The sequence below is a fragment of the Dioscorea cayenensis genome, chromosome 19, assembly GCF_009730915.1.
Source record: "Dioscorea cayenensis subsp. rotundata cultivar TDr96_F1 chromosome 19, TDr96_F1_v2_PseudoChromosome.rev07_lg8_w22 25.fasta, whole genome shotgun sequence".
Lineage (NCBI taxonomy): Eukaryota > Viridiplantae > Streptophyta > Magnoliopsida > Dioscoreales > Dioscoreaceae > Dioscorea > Dioscorea cayenensis.
In genome coordinates, this window is record NC_052489.1 from 30,435,275 (window position 1) to 30,454,024 (window position 18,750).

General features: G+C 41.2%; 2 protein-coding genes across 2 annotated transcripts; one reads left to right on the plus strand and one right to left on the minus strand.

Moving 5' to 3' along the window:
• The first annotated feature begins 9,728 nt into the window (after positions 1-9,728).
• LOC120249669 (ABC transporter C family member 4-like) lies at positions 9,729-16,129 on the plus strand. Its single transcript, XM_039258258.1, has 11 exons — positions 9,729-11,809; positions 12,199-12,519; positions 12,631-12,717; positions 12,804-13,427; positions 13,527-13,691; positions 13,780-14,074; positions 14,336-14,550; positions 14,682-14,987; positions 15,208-15,271; positions 15,365-15,604; positions 15,693-16,129. Exons 1-11 carry the CDS (start codon positions 9,752-9,754, stop codon positions 15,791-15,793), a joined length of 4,476 nt encoding a protein of 1,491 aa, XP_039114192.1. The 5' UTR covers positions 9,729-9,751; the 3' UTR covers positions 15,794-16,129.
• LOC120249670 (probable E3 ubiquitin-protein ligase BAH1-like 1) lies at positions 16,096-18,468 on the minus strand. The gene is made up of 6 exons (XM_039258259.1): positions 18,238-18,468; positions 17,891-18,138; positions 17,554-17,811; positions 16,684-16,821; positions 16,451-16,509; positions 16,096-16,375 (listed from the first exon to the last, which is right to left on the minus strand). The coding sequence occupies exons 1-6, from the start codon at positions 18,401-18,403 to the stop codon at positions 16,270-16,272; spliced, it is 975 nt and encodes a 324-aa protein (XP_039114193.1). The 5' UTR covers positions 18,404-18,468; the 3' UTR covers positions 16,096-16,269.
• Positions 18,469-18,750: the final 282 nt, after the last annotated feature.

The following is an 18,750-nucleotide window of genomic DNA, read 5'->3' on the forward strand; positions in this document are numbered from 1 at the left end:
TGTTGCAATCTGCGGGGTGGGGAGGGCTTCTCCGGTCGAGGAATCGTCGTGGCGTGGTGGGGGTGGAAGTAGGAGAAACGGCGTCCGGTCAGCGCACGATAGAGGCGCCTCTCATCCTCGCCTCGAGCGAGTGGTTCGGGAGCAATGGCATCCATCCGTCGGTTGGCCCCAACAAATATTTCTTCTTGACGTTCGCGAACCATTTCGAAACTAACATATGTAAACCAAACAATTTCAGTGAGATCATTCATTTTAAACTATAAAAACTATATTTAAAGCAGTGTTTATATATTTAAACGTTATAGAATATAATTAAAGCGGAGAACAAAAATATTTAAACGGTATGAATAATAGTTAAACGGTAAATACTAAAAGTTAAAGCGCTAAATAAAATGTTTAAACATTAAAGACTTATGTTAAACATTGTCCATGATTTATTACCTCTTTTCCATCGAGCGATGACAAGCTCGTTTCTACCGTCAGCTTGCTTCGGTAAGTACTTTCACCGTAGCACGAGCATCCTTGGGATCTTGCAGAAAGCGGACTTTCTTCCCCGTTCCGGTCACTCGTAAAAAACCAGGGGACGTTAAGCGCGACCGAGCAACCCTTAATGTACCTCGTGTTGGTCTTCTTCCCGCAGCATCTATCTTGCACTCGGGCGACGCTTGTGGAATATCCTCCATAAGCCACTTATGCGTCGCTGCGCCCATGCGTGTCGCCCCATGGTCGGTAGATCATCGACGTAATCAACGATGCGGTTCGGAACCGAGCATGATGTATTTGGGAAGAGGACTGTCCCCATGAGGTACACCATCAGGAGTTTGACAAAATTATCTTCTTCTCCCCTCTGTCGAACAAGTTGCACCGAGTGCTCTTGATGGAGTCTCGTGTCTCTCGTGAGGTCTTTGATAGATACCGCCCTTGACGCGACTTGGTTTTCTTCTTCGAAAGACCATCTGCGTCGCCATCGCAACGCTGAGACCAAGAACGAGGGCCACATCTTGAGGTCCGAAACTCGGCGAGGCTTTCCCCGATCCCGAATTTATTGGTGCGACCATCGTACTCTTTGCAAAAAGAGAATCAAGAAGGGCCCTCTCTTGGTATATGGCTTCCAGCTCGAGTGAGCAGCGCAAAGCGGTGTCCGTCGAATAATCTCCCGAGTGTCGAGGGGTCATGTTATTTTTCAATTCGACTAAAGTCTCCACTACCCGGTGTCAAATAGCATCGCCCATTAACTAGGTTGACCGCCGTAATCACAAAGCTGCGACAATAACAACACATTCAACATGCGATATTGACAAAAGTTTAAGCGGAAATATAAGGTTTTAAGCGGTAAACTCTCGGTTATTAAAGCAGAGATATAAAATGTTAAGCAGAGACCCATTTTTGTTAAAGCAGAGGCGAGAATACTTAAAGCAGAGACAACAAATGTTAAGCGTAACATCTCATTTCTTAAACGTCAGACCTCATTTGTAAAAGCTGCAACCATATCAAAAGCGAAGCGGAAATGTACATTATAAATATTACACAAATCATAACAATCGAAAAAAACTAATTTCGATAGTGTATACATACGAAAATGCAAAACAAAACAAAACCCCTAACCGAGAAATCTCCTGCAGACTAACAAAAACCCCAGTAGAAATCCCCCTGAGACTTCAATATCTTCCCAACAAAAAGCAGGAGCACAAAACAAAACCGAAAAATCTTTCTTTGTAACGGAGCAGTTAACATAAAACCATACTCAATACCTTAGATTTCAAACTGATGAAATGCCAACTAGTTACGCGGGGGACTTCTCCTTCGAGATACCGGTGGAAAGGGAAAAAGGCGATGAAATGCCGATTACGGAGGCTTCGCGAGTAGAGACAACTCGGAGACGACCCGGAAATGGAAAAGGCGAAGGCGTGAGTTGAGAAAAAGCAATTAAAGCGGCTCCAATAAATTCGTCTCTCGGGGTTACCCCTACGGAAAACCGCCCACTTCCTCTCAAATCGCCGAGATGGGCTGCGAGCCCACGACTCCCCATGCAAGGGCATTTTCGTCCAAAAAAATTTGAAACTCACTCCGTTCACATCCGATTCTGAGGGGTTTGGGGGTTTGAAAAACATAGACTTTTAAAAAGGAGGGGGTTTTTGGGGATTGCAAAACTAACGGGGTGTTTTTGGCAATTTTACAAACTTAAAGGGTTTTTTTGGCAATTTCCACTAAAATTTAACAATAAAGTCAAACTTCACTTAATTTATTAATTTGTTTTATAGTACAAAAATCTAGAAATTCCGTGCAATCCCTTACCAACCACTGCGACCTTTTCCCCCCATTATTTCCTTAATAGATAAAAGTAATTTAAATTGAACAAAACCACGTGATTTTTTTGGTTGAATCGAGGCTAATGGTTTTTTTTTTTTAATTTATAAAAATGAATAAATCACTGATTTATTGAGAAGGGAGAAAACCGTATAAAGTAAAAAATTCTCTCACAAGAAGTGAGGGAGAATAAAATACAGTAAAAATAACAGTGAAACTAAAGGAGATAAAAGTCTAATTAGAAGAAAGACACCGTCTGGCATCTCAGGCTTGGCTAGAAGAGCAGGAGAGACAACTATTCCTGTGTTGCGTCGTGATCAGGATCGCCAGTAAGATTTGAGGCTCTAGCGCTGAAGAAGTCGAGAGAGCGCTTGATTTTCTGTGTTGCTTCATTGAGAGTTTGTTGATGCCTGTCAGTAGTTGTTGGGAACCAAGAAAGAAGCATATTAGCAGTTTTAAAAATAATACTTAAATGTGTTAAATCAGTCAATTGGAAGATACGAAGGTTTCTTTCGAGCCAAATATTCCATAAGATTGCACGGGAGATGAGGTCCCAGAGGGGTTGGAGTTGAGGAGCAAGGGACGGAATCCAGGAGGTCCACAATAGAGGAATAGTTTGTGGGAGAGAAATCGGATCTAAGATTTGAGAAAAGAATGCCCAGATACGTTTTGAGAAGTCGCATTCCAAGAAAAGATGTTGAAGGTTCTTAGAGGCATGTGACAGAGGACACAGGTATCAGAGGAGTTTTGAAAATTGCAACTTTTCTTGAAGAGGTTTGAGAGAGTGAGGATTTTGTTCTCCCTAGCAAGCCAGCAGAAAAGAGTGATTTTGCTAGGGTAGCGACTCCTCCAGAAAAGGGAGTACAGTGGGTTGCGAGTTCCACTATCAATGAGAAATTTATAAAAGGATTTGACTGTGAATATGCCACTTTTTTCAAGGGTCCATGTGTAAATGTTATTCTGATTATGGGTATATTCTGGTATAATTTCTAGGAGAGGAGATAACATATCATGCGTGACTGCATGAAATAATAGCTCTGTGTTGTTTAGAAACTGGGAAAATTGACTGATGGTTATCCAAGGAGCATAACAATTGTTGAAGACGTCAGGCTAGCGATCTTTAAGTAGGATTCCAACGTGCCAACGGTCAAACCAAAGAGAGGTGTTGGAGCCACTTTTGATCGATTTCGAAATGCATGACCGAAAAGAGAGAAGAGTGGAAGTCACACCCGCCCAAAAAAAGGATTTATTTCTGGGTGGGTTGTGAAATAAGATTCCATTTATATCTCTGAAAGAGTAATTAGCGTGAATGATTTTGGCCCAACCGCAATTTGGGTTGCAAGATAATTTCCACCACCACTTTCCTAGTACAGCGTTGTTAAAAGTCTGAAGGTTAAGAATACCCCAAGCATCCATATCCCACGGTCTAGTGATCCTATTCCAAGCGATTAATCTGATTCCTTTGGGTCCTAGATCAGGTCCTCTCCAAAGGAAACCTCTCCGAATTTTGTCAATTTCCTTGATCACCCAAGCGGGAAGCTTGAATACCAACATCCAGTAAACATGCATGGTAGAAAAGACAGATTTGACAAGTGTTAAGCGGCCACCAAGGGATAAGTAGTTTGCTTTCCAAGAGGTGAGCCTAGAGCGAACCATGCCAATGAGTTTTGCCCAGTCATTTCGTCTAGGTCTTCGACCAAAAAGAGGCACTCCTAAGTAAGTGATTGGAAGACAACTACATGAGTAGTTAAGGATTCTAGCAGAGGAGTGATGGGATTGGAAGCCATAGTTAGAGGAATACATGCAGCTTTTAGAGTAATTAATGGTTAAGCTAGAAGACCCCTCATAAAGATACAATATTAGTTTAATGATTTGTAGGTCTTCATGTCCTCCAGTAGAGAAAATTAGGAGGTCATCAGCATATTGGAAGTAACAAATGTTATTAGTTTGATCTAGTGATACGCCAACCAAGACTTTGGATTTGAGAGCGTGGCGGAACATAGCGCTCAGAACATCAGTTGCAAGAGCGAAGAGCAAAGGAGAAAGGGGATCACCTTGTCTTAGGCCTCTTTTGCAACGAATGTTGCCCTGAGTTGTTCCATTGATAATGAACTGTGCTTTGGCAGTGCTAAGGATGGAATTAACCCAGAAGAGCCATTTAGGTCCAAAGCCTCTTGCAGTAAGAATTTCAAGTAGAAAGTTCCAGTCTAGAGAATCGAAAGCTTTTGCGAAGTCCACTTTAAAAATGTAACAAAGACGTTTTCTTTTTTGTAGATTAGATGACTTCTTGTGCACCGACAATATTATCCGCGATACATCTGCCCTTAATAAATCCAGATTGTGAATCATCTACCAGCAAATTGATAACTGTACTTAGACGATTGGCGAGGATTTTGGATATGATTTTACAGGTGGAATTGATAAGGCTGATGGGTCAGAAATCCACTACATTGCCAGGCATGTTGTTTTTTACGATAAGAGCGATATGAATCCAGTTGATACGCTCGAGGTTGATGGTACCCTCGTAAAAGTCTTCTCAAAGTTTGATAATTGAGGGTTGAAGGGTAGTCCAGTGTTTTTGAAAGAAGAATATAGGGAAACCATCCGGACCAGGAGATTTGTCAGGGTTAAGGCCAAAAACAGCTTGTTTAATTTCTTCTGAAGAGAAAGGTAATTCAAGCTGGGAGAAATTGATTCTTTCGTTATAGTTAAAAAGGTAGTACCAGCCAAGGAGAAATCTGTTTGGCAACGAAGTACCAAAGGTAGAGCGGTAGTGATCTGTGAAGATTCTACCGATATGATCATTTCCGGCAATCCAATGGCCATTATGAAGAATACGAGAGATGTGGTTTTTATTTCTCCTGCCATTTGCAACTTGGTGGAAGAATTTAGTGTTGGAGTCCCCTTCTCTAAGCCAAGTAATTCTGGATCGTTGTTTCCAGTAAATTTCTTCTTGATTTAAAATGTTGTGAAGTTCAGATCGGATTTGGGAAAGACGGTTAGACTCCTCCTCAGAGAGGGGTCTAGTTTCGACAAGAATGTCAATGGAATGTAATTCTGCAAGAAGACTACATTTAAGAATCTTGGGAGCACTAAAAGTGTTCTTGGACCAAGTGCGGAGTTTGGATTTTAAGTGAGCAAGTTTTTTGGATATGATAAACGCACCGCAACCAACAGGATTTGGTTCCGACCACCAGTCTTGAATAAGATTGGTAATCTGAGAATTGGTATACCAAAACTTCTTGAATTTGAAAAGTTGGGATCGCTTAAAGTGTGTCACAAAATCAAGACAGATAGGTGAATGATCTGATCCAAATCTGGGAGATCAAATTGGGTTGATCTGGGATATAAAGAAGTCCAATCGTGAGAGTAAAGGAATCGATCAAGTCGAACCCAGATAGGATTAGATTGTCCATTAGTCCAAGTAAATCTTCTCCCACTAATGGGGGGGATCAATAAGGTCTAGTTCACTTAGGAGGTTCTGGGAAATGAAGATATCTCTAGGATTAGAAATACCGTTATTTTTGTCTTCTAAGGAAAAGACCGTATTGAAGTCACAACAAATGATCTAGGGAGTTGAAATGAGGTTTCTTAAAGTTCAGAGTTCATTCCATAAATCAGATCTTATGGATCTGGAGTTAGGCACATAGACGTTGGAGCGGGTCCAGGTGGAGTTATCGGAACGATTTGTGAATCTGATGGAGATGGAAAAGGATCCCTTATGAATTAAGTTACCAATGAGTTACGAGCTATCCCAAGCGAGGATAATACCTCCAGCAGTACCTTGGGCCGGTAAGAAATCAAAAGAGTCAATGCGTTTACCTCCAATTAATCTCCAGAGAGAATAATGAATGTTTTGGAGTTTAGATTCTTGGAAGCAAATAATGTCTGCTTTGGAATTTAAAATAACTTCTTTGACTAAATGGCATTTAGAGGGTCTGCCTAGACCTCTAACATTCCAGTATAAAATTATCATTAAAAACAGATAATGTCTAAATAGGTCTCGGAGGAGACCCTTGGGTTGTAGGAAATTTGGAATCTCTATCGGCTTCGAGGGATTTGATTTTGTCTAGGCATTTGGTTTTATGATTAGGAGATCCTAAGAATTTAATGCCACAAGAATTATTGTATTTAAGAATTTAAGCATCAGTCCAAGAAGAAAAAACTGAATTAATAAAGGAGGGTGTACCTTCTCGTGGATCTTCAGGGATTTTTTTCTTGGAAGATCGAGGAGGGAGAGAAACAAACTCAGCTTCTTCATTCCATCGCCCGGAGGGTTTCTTGGGTCTGCCACTTCTTCTAAGCTGTTTAGAATCGGTGTGGAGATGTTTTGGAATATCTTCCAAGGTGCCTGTGATTTCTTGTTCAGGGACATTTTGGTGGGGATCAAGGTCATCCTGATCAGTGCAGTTTTCATTAGGAAGAAAATCCTCATCATCCATGTCATGATCAAGAATATTCTCATCTTCTCCCCAGTCAAAGAGTTCTTCATTATAGGGAACCTCCACTGGAGTATTCTGGGGTGTGGGATATTGATCGTAGAATTTCTCTGAATTAATACTTGGCACCAAGGTCCAACCTCCATAAATGAAAATTTATTTATAACCATCAGGGAGGGGTAAAATTGGAGGGAGGGCTTGCAGGTGAGAAGGGATGTTTTCCTGCAGGTTAGGATCAAATGAGGATTCATGTCCAAGGTCTGAATTAGGGAGTGAATATTGTTTATCACAAGGCAAAGATGCCTTGACAAGAGAGGTAGTAATTAAATTTGATTGTTGCTTATCTTGATGAATTAAGTCTGCATCTGATGGAGGATCGGGAGTGTGCTTATCAAGAGGTAAAGCCTTCTTTAAAGATGGGAGAGTACTGAGATCTGGAATGAGTGTATCTCGAGGCGTCTTATCAGATGGAGGGATGGATGTTTGATCAGAGATCTGATAAAGATGAGGAGGCCTCTCAAGAGAGAGATTATCTCGAGGCGTCTCAATAGGCATAGTTGTAGATTCACGGGTTTTGTAGGAATCCCGGGAGAGCTGATCACTAGGTAGTAGAGACGAGGGCAAAGTTCCAAAACGGATGATGGGAATCTCATCACGAGGCAGATGGACGGTCGTTGCGGGCCTCTCCATCACGTCTCCACTGCATGGCGACAGTGTAACGTGTCCCTTGGCTCGGTCACGAGGAGCCGACGGGATCTCAGGGATTCTGGCGAGCAACCGGTCATCGAAAGGAAGAGAAATATCTCCCTGAGATCTGCTCTGTCAATGGTCCCTGTCGATAGGCCAAGGCCGGAGCAAAGCTTGACATCCTTGCCGGAGGAGTCATCGACGGAAGTGTGAACTATAGGAGCTTTGCCCTTATCGGATTTAGGGATATAAATGACGTTGCTAGATGGCGGAGCAGGACGTTGTTGAACCGGAAGGTGAGTCGTCGGGCCGTGAACTATCTTGGATCGGAGAATGTGAACTCCATCGTCTTCAAGTTTGACAATGAAGCTTCTGACTCTAACGTCCACCGTGATCTCCAAGGGGAAGGTGATCGAAGGCTTAAGTCTGACAAGGGTTCGAAGGTGTTCCAGGGTTACATGTTCCTTCTTCTGAACATAAATTAAATCACCGATCGGCCGGAGAATATCAACGATGGAATCCCAGTTCCAACAGTGAAGGGGGAGGTTGGTGATTTTGATCCAATTATAGTTGCTTGCGGCCACCGCATGAGAGCCAAATTCGGCGGCCCAGTGAGAGAGGGAGATGCAGCAAGGTCCATGGGTTGAAGTTAGGGTTAATGGGCTTCTCTTCACTGCCAAGGCTGCATCTCTGACAGTGGACATTGTGAGGACAAAGTCGTTATTGAATGGGGTAATGTGCTCGCAGAGATCAGTGTTAAAGCACTGGGGAAGAGAATCATGAAGAGCTTGGACGCTTGCATTGCCTGAAACAACCCTTATAAATTATAATCACCATCTTCTTGAGCTCTTCTTTCGACTTTAAAATAGCTTCAGTTATTGGCAAAAATACACGAAGAGAGGTCTTGCTAGTTCTCGCTGGGATATGAAGAAGAGGTTTGAGTTCAGAAGTGGAACCCCGAGTCTTGGTGTCTAAAGAGGATTCCTGCGAGTAGAGCTTGGATCGGACCCTGGCTTTCTTGGATTCAGATCGAGAAGGTGGAGAACTGAGCGAGCAGCAGATGGCGAGGTGACCAACACCGGAGCAACGTTTACAGGTGAGTTGGTGTCGACATTCATCTACCGTATATTTTTTCTGAAAGCTTTACTTTTTTTTAATATAAAGTAAATATAACAGTGTTTGCGTTTTAGCCAACGAGTTATCATTCCAATACATTTTTTTTTTCCTTTATTTGTATTTATTTATTATAATAAATTAGATAAATTATAATTTTATTTAAAAAACTAAAGTATGTCACGGACCTGATGAGGCAGCACCCAAAAAACATTACGAAATAAATATTTGTCGAGTTTATCCCATGCATAGGCATATATGTGTCCTTAACCTTTTTTTTTTAAAGGGGGCAATTATCACATACTTGTAAAAAAAAACTAAAATAAATCTTCACATATATTTTACTTTATTTTTCTTTTTATTTTTGTGAAATATTTTCTTAATAATAAAACTTTTTTAATTTAAGTGCCTTGATAACGAACAATTAAGTTTAATTACTCTGCTAACATAGGGTTCTTTGTTTTGTTGAAATCCTATGCTTTAGAAAGAAAAAAAAACTTTAAAAAACTCTAAATTTGGCATCCCAAGGAAAAAAACCATTATTTTCTTATTAGTTTATTGAAAAATATTAATCAAAGACGGAAGAAAACAGTGAATTACCAATTATTGGTGTTATTATATTTTCTTATATGCTAATATGAATAAGAACACATGATAAAAACATTTTGAATAAAATATTGAAGTTGTCCATTATAAGGTTTATAGTTTAAAATAACACATATTTATTTTTCACAGAATTACTGTTTAGATCTTTTAATAAAACAACAAAACTCATAGATGTTAATGGACATGCAAAAGGAAAAAAGAAGACAAGAAAAATAATTTCCCCAAGAAAAGCCAAAAGCTGAGGAGATACACAATGGCCAACCAAGGTGCCCACAAAAAAAGGGGCATTATTTTTGTATGTTATAATAATTTTATGAATAATCATAGTGTAAAAAATTGTCCTATATACCGAGATAAACCATAAAATATGTCACATGATTTCCATCACAATTATTAATATTTCATAATAATTTAATAAGAATGAGTCTATTATTCATCACCATAAAAGGAGACCCCCCTCCATTATTTCCATGCAAAAATCATCTCCTTCTTCATTTTTGTTTCTATTTTTTTTAAAAAAAATAATAATTTATAAATATATTTAAATTATAAGACACTTGAGAGCCGTTAGAAGAGAAAGGAAAAAGAGCAAAGAAAGGATGAGGTTATCCTTTGAGGCACAGCCATGGATGACCTCGCTCTCATGCTCTCCATCTCAAGCTTCCACTCTCTTTCAATGGCTAAGCTTTGTATTCCTATCACCATGCCCGCAGAGGATGCTCTTCTCCATCGTCGACGGGCTGTTTCTCCTCGTGCTTTTAGGTTTCGCCATCCAAAAGCTTATAGTATTGTTCCGGCGAAGGAGTGGCACGACGGAGGAGGAGAAGCCGTTGCTGGCCAAGGCGCAGCAGCGGCAACAGCAGCCGTTTTTGACCACGATAAGGTTTACGGTGGGGTTGGTCGTCGTCGGGATAGTCACCGTCGTGTATGGTGTAGTCCTCGTGGTTGCCGTCTTCGTGCTTGGCTCCAAGCCTGAATGGCTTCTCATCGAGTCCCTTTTCCTTGTTCTTCAGTTCCTCTCCCATCTCGCAGCCACCGCCGTCGTTGCTCACGAGAAACGATTCCGAGTGTCAGTACACCCACTCACACTCCGGCTTTACTGGTTCGTGAGCTTCATTGTCTGTGTTCTATTCTCAATCTCATCTATCCTCCGACTCGCCGGCGGGAACCCAATCAAGCCGGATGACTACATATCGCTGGGTATCCTCCCTTTCTCTCTAGTTCTCCTCGTGCTTGCTGTCAATGGAGACACCGGTGTTGTGGAGGTCAACGCCAACTCCAGCGGCCGGGAGAGTGAACCAGGAGTTTGTATCACCGGCTACGCCAAAGCATCGATCATCTCACGAGCGACATGGACTTGGGTAAACCCACTCCTGGCCAAAGGCTACAAATCCCCAATTAAAATGGAAGACGTGCCAGGGCTTGCACAGGAGCACCGGGCTGAGAAACTCTACCAGCTTTTCCAAAGCAACTGGCCGCGTCCTGCGAGCCGCGCGAACCACCCTGTTCGCACAACACTCCTCCGCTGCTTCTGGCCCCAACTCCTCTTCACCGCCTTCCTCTCCATCCTCCGCCTCTGCGTCATGTTCGTCGGCCCAACCTTAGTCAAGAGGTTCGTCGACTTTGCGAGCGGTAAACGCAGCTCTATCTACGAAGGCTACTATCTCTGCCTCATCCTTCTGGCAGCCAAGTTCTTCGAGGTCCTTTGTTCCCATCAATACAACTTCCAGTCAGCGAAGCTCGGCATGATGATCCGCTCCACCCTCATAACCAACCTCTACCGTAAAGGTCTCCGTCTTTCCTGCTCCGCCAGGCAATCCCACGGCATCGGCGTGATCGTCAACAACATGGCTGTGGACGCACAGCAACTGTCCGACATGGTGCTTCAACTGCATTACATCTGGCTCATGCCACTGCAAGTCGGCGTCGCTATCGCCCTCCTTTACTTGTACCTTGGTCCCTCCGTCATCACTGCCACTGGCGCCGTTGCAGGCGTCATCGTCTTCATCGTCTACTGCACTCGTCGGAACAACCTCTTCCAGTACTTCCTCATGGGCATGCGCGATAAGCGCATGAAAGCCACAAGCGAGATGCTCAACTACATGCGGGTCATCAAGTTCCAAGCTTGGGAGAATCACTTCAGTAGCCGGATTCGGAAGTTCCGAGAGGGCGAGTTCGGCTGGCTTTCCAAGTTCATGTACTTCACCTCCGGCAATACAATCGTCCTATGGTGCGCTACAGTCGTCATCTCCTCCCTCGTCTTCGCCACCTGCGTCGCCACCGGGGTTCACCTCGACCCTGGTCTCGTCTTCACGGCCACCTCCTTCTTCAAGATCCTTCAAGAGCCAATGCGGAACTTCCCGCAAGCTCTCATCTCTGTCTCCCAAGCCATTATCTCGCTGCAACGCCTCGATGTCTTCTTGACCAGCGCCGAGCTCGATGAAGCCGCCGTCGAGTACGTCAGCGGCAGCAACGTCGCCATCGAAATCCAGGCCGGTAACTTCTCTTGGGATGATGAGAACCGCACGCCATTTCTCAAAGACCTCAACGTAAAGATCAAGCGCGGCTCCCTCTCCGCCGTCGTCGGCACTGTCGGTTCCGGCAAGTCCTCTCTCCTCTCTTGCATTCTCGGCGAGATGCACAAAGTCTCCGGAAAGGTATTTGCTTTCTTTCTTTCTTTCCTGTTTCTTTGTTTTCGTTTTTTCGATTTCCGTTTTCCAAAACTCGTGCCTGTTTTCGCCTTCGTCCCCGCAAGAGGTAATATATATATATTCACACGTGCATACATTATATATATATATATATATAAGTGTCCTTTGTAGCAAATTTTTTCCCAAATTATTCTTCATCTTGCAAAATTTTAAAAAAAAAAATCAAATTATTTTAATGAATCTGAAACAACTATATTTTTTCCAAAATTTATTAAATAGTCCTAAGAAAAAAAAATGTTAGTACCAGAATGAATTTTTTTTAAAAAAAATATTCATTAATTTTGTTAATCTTAAACGATATTTATTCGAGAATGGAACGTGAACGCACTGAATAGGTGAGAGTATGTGGGAGCACTGCGTATGTTGCCCAAACTGCATGGATTCAGAATGGAACTATCCGAGAAAACATCTTGTTTGGAATGCCAATGAATTCAAGTAAATACAAGGAAGTTCTTCGAGTTTGTTGTTTGGAGAAGGACTTGGAGGTGATGGAGTTTGGAGACCAGACTGAGATTGGAGAGAGAGGGATTAATCTGAGTGGTGGTCAGAAGCAGAGAATTCAACTCGCCAGGGCTATTTATCAGGACTGTGATGTTTATCTACTTGATGATGTCTTCAGTGCTGTTGATGCTCATACTGGTTCTGAGATCTTCAAGGTTTTCATTCTTTTTTCCTTTCTCCTGTTTTGTATGCTTTTGATATTACTAGTTCTTAGATTTTGATTCATTGGTGGTGGTGGTGGTGGTGGTGGTGGTGTTGGTTTGTAGGAATGCGTCAGAGGAGCTCTCAAAGAAAAAACAGTCCTGCTTGTTACTCACCAAGTTGACTTCTTGCACAATGCTGATTGCATCTATGTGAGTAGTCTCTGATTTCTGCTTGTTTATTATTTATTTGTTTATTTTTTTTTTTGAATTATTGGTGAAATTGAATCATGTAACAGGTTATGCGAGATGGGAATATAGTAGAAGCTGGAAATTATGATGAATTAGCTGCTTCCGGACCAGAATTTATGGGTCTTGTTGCAGCTCATGAGAGTGCCATGGAGCTTGTAGAGCAGGGTGCAAAGCAAGACAATGACCAAAACTCCGGGCCAGAGCAAGCTGCTAAGTCGAATCAGAAACAGTCAGCCGGCAACAATGCGCAGGAAGGATCAACGAAAACAGAGAAGGGAAGCTCGAAACTCATCAAGGACGAGGAACGCGAGACCGGCCGTGTCAGCTGGAGTGTCTACAAGACTTATGTGACTGAAGCTTGGGGATGGTGGGGAGTGATTGCAGTCTTGCTGGTTTCACTGGCATGGCAGGGCGCTAACATGTCATGTGACTACTGGTTGGCATATGAAACATCAGCTAAAAATGCGGCTTCCTTCAGTCCCTCTTTTTTCATTGAAGTATACGCAGGCTTAGGGGCTCTTGCTGTCATTCTAGCGATAGTTCGAGGTTTCCTTAATGCCTACCTGGGGCTCCAGACTGCTCAATTATTTTTCGAACAGATCCTCAACTCTATACTGCATGCTCCAATGTCATTCTTTGATACTACACCTTCAGGAAGGATTCTAACACGGGTAATCCTCTTCTTGAAGCCTCTAGCTTTTAAGCATTTTGTTTCAATCAAGTGATTCAGCACTTATGCGAGTTCTTTTTTTCTGCTGTTTTTTTTTTAGGCATCATCAGACCAAACCAACATCGACGTGTTCCTTCCCCTCTATATGGGAGCTACTGTTTCAATGTACATCACTGTGCTCACCATCATCGTTGTTACTAGCCAGGTTGCTTGGCAAACCTTCATAGCTGCTATTCCATTAACAGCACTGAACATTTGGTACAGGGTAAGCTCGCAGTTTAGCCCGCGGCTAATACAATACCTTTTGGTATAGCGAAGTCGAATTAATATGATCTGATCATGGTTTCTTTCAGGATTATTACCTTGCGACATCTCGGGAGCTAACTCGTCTTGATTCAATCACAAAAGCCCCCGTTATTCATCACTTTTCTGAGACAGTTCAGGGTGTGACCACAATTCGATGCTTCAAGAAGGAAGCTAGATTTTCCCAAGAAAATGTTAACAGAGTTAATTCAAGTTTGCGGATGGATTTCCACAACAATGCATGCAACGAATGGGTAGGATTCCGGTTAGAATTATTTGGTTGCATTGTCGTCTGCATTGCTGCTTTGCTCATTGTCATGCTTCCTGCAGATATTATCAAACCAGGTACCTCTTCAGAAGCTGTTCTTTTTTTCTGCTTTCTATATAGTTCAATCAAGTATCACACTAGTATAATGCATTTGTATACAATACTCACTCAGCAGCTTTTGGACGTAAAAATTAGCTGTAAGTTCAGAAATAGCCATTCAAGGATTCGTAGGCAATTGGCTGATACCTTATAATGCTTGCTCAACTATATATGACACAAGGATTGTTCCTGGTTTGCATGTGGTCAGTGGTAACTGACATGTGTTTCTTGCGATGCAGAGTATGTAGGCTTATCCCTGTCCTACGGCCTCAATTTGAATACTGCATTGTTTTGGGCTGTATGGACCAGTTGCTTCATTGAGAATAGGATGGTCTCGGTTGAAAGGATAAAGCAGTTCACCAAAATTCCTTCTGAATCAGCATGGGAGATCAAAGGAAACCTTCCTTCTCCAAATTGGCCCACACGAGGAGATATTAGTATTCAAGACTTGAAGGTGAGTTACTCTGGTGTTCTGCCAGGAACTACTCACTTGGGATGTAACTTCAGGTCTATTTGTGATGTGTCAGATTACCATTACCATTCTGGACTTCAACTGTATAACTTGGCTTGGCAATTTTTTCACAGGTTCGATACCGGCCGAATACTCCTTTGGTTCTCAAAGGCATCTCACTCAATATCCATGGTGGAGAGAAAATTGGAGTTGTTGGTCGAACAGGGAGTGGAAAAACAACACTGGTACAAGTTTTCTTTAGACTTGTTGAGCCTTGTGGTGGAAGGATTGTAATTGATGGAATAGACATCTGCACATTGGGACTTCATGATCTCAGATCACGCTTTGGTATCATACCTCAAGAGCCTGTTCTCTTTGAAGGAACAGTGCGAAGCAACATCGATCCAATTGGAAAATATTCAGATGATGAGATATGGCAGGTATGAACCATTTAGTTTCTTTCGTCCATGTCTTTTAGCCTTCAAAACTTGATCAGTAGCTGATCAGCTTCCTCGAAATTACAAACACTAGATCACTCCAAGCTCTCAACCTGTATTTACTAGTACTGTGTTATCATTTCTGCTGTTTCATTGTTTTCCATTCACAATGCTGTAACTTCTTCATGCCTGCCATTGTGGTAAACAACATGTGTCCTTGCAGAGTCTTGAGCGTTGCCAACTTAAAGATGCAGTAATTTCAAAACCCGAGAAGCTTGACGCATTAGGTACATCTCTCTTTCACACATACACGACAGGCACTTTCCTGCAAATTTATTGAAATGCTTGTTCGTAATTTGTGACCTTCCTTCTTTCCATAGTTGTTGACAATGGGGAGAACTGGAGTGTGGGACAGAGACAGCTTCTTTGCCTGGGCAGAGTAATGCTAAAGCGCAGCCGAATCTTGTTCCTGGATGAGGCAACTGCTTCAGTGGATTCTCAGACTGATGGAGTGATTCAAAAGATCATCCGTGAAGACTTTGCATCTTGCACCATTATCAGCGTTGCTCACAGAATACCGACAGTCATGGACTGTGACCGAGTGTTGGTTGTAGATGCAGGTAAGCAGCAAACATCTTTTATGTCAAATTAAAATATGTTCGAATTTGAAACTCAAGAGACACACTTTGCTTGTTTTACTCTGAGCAGGCTTGGCAAAAGAATTTGACAAACCAGCAAACCTGATTGAACGCCCGTCTCTCTTTGGTGCATTGGTTCAAGAGTACGCAAACCGCTCCAGTGAGCTGTAGATAACAATGAAGAAAATGCGATGCTGACTCACTGATGACCTGGTGGTTGAATACCTTTGAGTTATTAAGAATTTTGCCAGTGAGTCGCAGAGTGATGATCATGAACATTTGGAGGCATAATCGTGAGGGAAACAAATAATGTTCATGTCATACTAAAGTCTATTTCTTTTCTACCAGAAAATTCTATGTTTGTGATCTGAACTTCAAAATAAGTTTACACAATTGTGTGGAACTCCAGATAATGATGTTTTTAAATTGGATGGTCGAAGGGCAAGAATAAGGGCCTTCCACTGTAAAATTAGTCCAATAAAATTAGAGTTTGCTTATTTTTTTTAACATTTATTCAACTGCATGGCATCTCAATACAAGTAGCTTGATTTTACATACAACACAGAGAGTAACTTGCTATAATTACAAAACAGGGAAATTTGACCAGAAATAAAACAGATAACCAGAGAGTTGGAAATGAAAGTGTATCAAATACCCATTAGTGATCGGCATTGTGACTCCCAATGCTCCTTAGCCTGTTGTACCCGCTCAATTCTCTCAGTTCGAAGCCGTTTTTTCCAGTAATCAGGGCAGCTGTGAAAGATGCGCAACATTATTGTTTGTTGTTTAAGGGATACAAGAAGACATATATTCCTATAAATTATGAACCTTTGGCTTAATAAAAAGCTCAGCTCATCAAGGTTTACAGCACCCTTGTGTACTCCTGACTGCATTTATAGAGGTTTATGTTATATTCAAAGAAAGTAAGGTTTGTAGATAATCTAAAATGGGTTCAATGAGAAATCTTGATCATTGAAAAGTTCAACCTTTTATGTCTGCCTTCATCTATGGACAGTCATATACAAAACAGATTCAGCAAATACAAAAAAATGGCAATTTACCCGTCGACATAGAGGGCACTGTGTTTTGGAGTCAGCAGTGTCGAGACCATCGATGATCGTGACCGACGCAGCAGAACAAAAGCAAATGTAGCAGAAGATATGGCCACATCTTAAAGCAACCGGATCAAATACAGTCTCCTGTGAACAAAATCAAATACATTGATCTTCATGGTGATGGTAGCATAGCATGATTCAACATCAAGTGATACGGTTTGATCAACGAAAACATTAATTAAGCTTGAACAATTCTGGATACTAAAACAATGATGAAAATTAACGTGAAGCAAAGGTTATTCAATTAATACATAAAGAAATGGTTCAGTTGATCAGGTTGAAATTTTATATGTTTGAAGAGAATGAGTAAAATAGTTTATTCAATGAATAGATCAAGTGATAAGGTTTGATCAACGAAAACATTAAGCTTCAACAATTCCAGGTACTAAAACAATGGTGAAAATCAACATGAAGCAAAGGCTATTCAATTAATACATAAAGAAATGGTCCAGTTGATCAGGTTGAAATTTTATATGTTTGAAGAGAATGAGTAAAACAGGTTTATTCAATTAATAGATCAAGTGATAAGGTTTGATCCACAAAAACATTAATTAAGCTTGAGCGGTTCCAGGTATCACGATGATGAAAATTAACATGAAGCAAAGGCTATTGATTAATACATAAAGAATAGGTTCAGTTGATCAAATTGGGACTTTTTTATATCTTTGGAGAGAACTAGTAAAACAGTTTATTATAGAAATGGCACAGAATGACACAACAATGAAATCAGCAAAATATGCAGAACAAGTAAGGTCAACATCAGGATTCACAAAGTCAGAAGAGGGATAACTAAAGAATTAGATACCAGGAACTCACCAAACAAATGGAGCAAGAAAGATCAATTTGAAGATTTACACGGTCAAAAAGACCATAATTGAGCATCGGTTTCCCATCATCAATGGAGAGGGAGCAATCACCAAAAAACCAAGGTGCCTCAGTGCCATGGTTTGAAGCCCTTCGCCTCAAGTTAATATAGAAAGCCAATAACTCGCAAAGCCATGGCGATTGAAGAATCTCAAGATACATACTCTGAACTTTTGATCTAAAGATCTCACCTTTATTACAGTTATGAATCTGCAAACAGGGAGTCAACGTTGTATAAAGTTCAGAATTTTCATTGGAGTATGAAATTGAAAAATAAGAAATAAAGGACCTTATCATATTTCTTCAAGATTTTCCTTATTGCAGCTGAATTGATAACAGCGTAGGTGATCAGTTTCTTGGCTTCTTGCATCATAGTTTCACGATTATTCAACAGCTTGCTGGCTCCAAACCAAAGAATACACTTAATGGAACATGAAGATGAATGCAGTTCAAGCAAGGTCTTAGCTTTTTCATTGAAACAACAAACAACTGCTGAAATCTCTTTGAGAAGAGACGGGAAGAAGGTGGCATCACACACTAGATTGCATACAGGTCAAAATGAGTAATAGAAATGAAAGAAATCCATATGTGAATGATATAAAATTATATGGAATTTGAGAGAGAAAAAGAAGTTACCAGGACAATGGAGAGGAAGTGAGGTGCTGGGGTTGTGTTGGTGGTGCTGTGAACGGGATTTGGTCCTGCAACTCTTGAGTAGCCTTTTGAGCTTCTTGAGAGGAACTTCAGGGAGACCCCTGTTGCTTCCTTGCATGTACTCCTGATACCTTTTGCAGAACTTCATTTATTACACCCTTCTGATTCAACATTCAAGAGGAAAACACAAGGACCGTCTTCTGTGTAGAAACTTGCTTTTTGGAGATATAATCACAATGTATGTATGGACAAAACCCACTTGTCGCAATGCCGTTGGAGAAATAAATAAATTAAATATAGTAATTCTTTTCAGTGATGGATAAATACATATTTTTTCTATTACCTATTTGGGCATAATAAAATTTTCGAAGGGTTGCCAGTTGCCTCAGATATTTAAAATCATTGACACTATTTTTATATTTTAATAATTCCATAATGATTACATACTTGAATCAATGTTTGCTTGGAACTTTAGAGATGAGAAGTCTATAAAAC

Bases quoted from the DNA above. Each gene is read 5' to 3' on its own strand.
- LOC120249669 (XM_039258258.1), top strand. From the start codon at position 9,752: ATGAGGTTATCCTTTGAGGCACAGCCATGGATGACCTCGCTCTCATGC. The intron at 12,520-12,630 runs GTTTTCATTCTT...GTTGGTTTGTAG, and splicing joins CTGGTTCTGAGATCTTCAAG to GAATGCGTCAGAGGAGCTCT. The intron at 14,075-14,335 runs GTACCTCTTCAG...CTTGCGATGCAG, and splicing joins TGCAGATATTATCAAACCAG to AGTATGTAGGCTTATCCCTG.
- LOC120249670 (XM_039258259.1), bottom strand. From the start codon at position 18,403: ATGAAGTTCTGCAAAAGGTATCAGGAGTACATGCAAGGAAGCAACAGG. The intron at 18,139-18,237 runs GTAACTTCTTTT...TATGCAATCTAG, and splicing joins ACTTCCTCTCCATTGTCCTG to TGTGTGATGCCACCTTCTTC. The intron at 17,812-17,890 runs GTCCTTTATTTC...CCCTGTTTGCAG, and splicing joins TCTTGAAGAAATATGATAAG to ATTCATAACTGTAATAAAGG.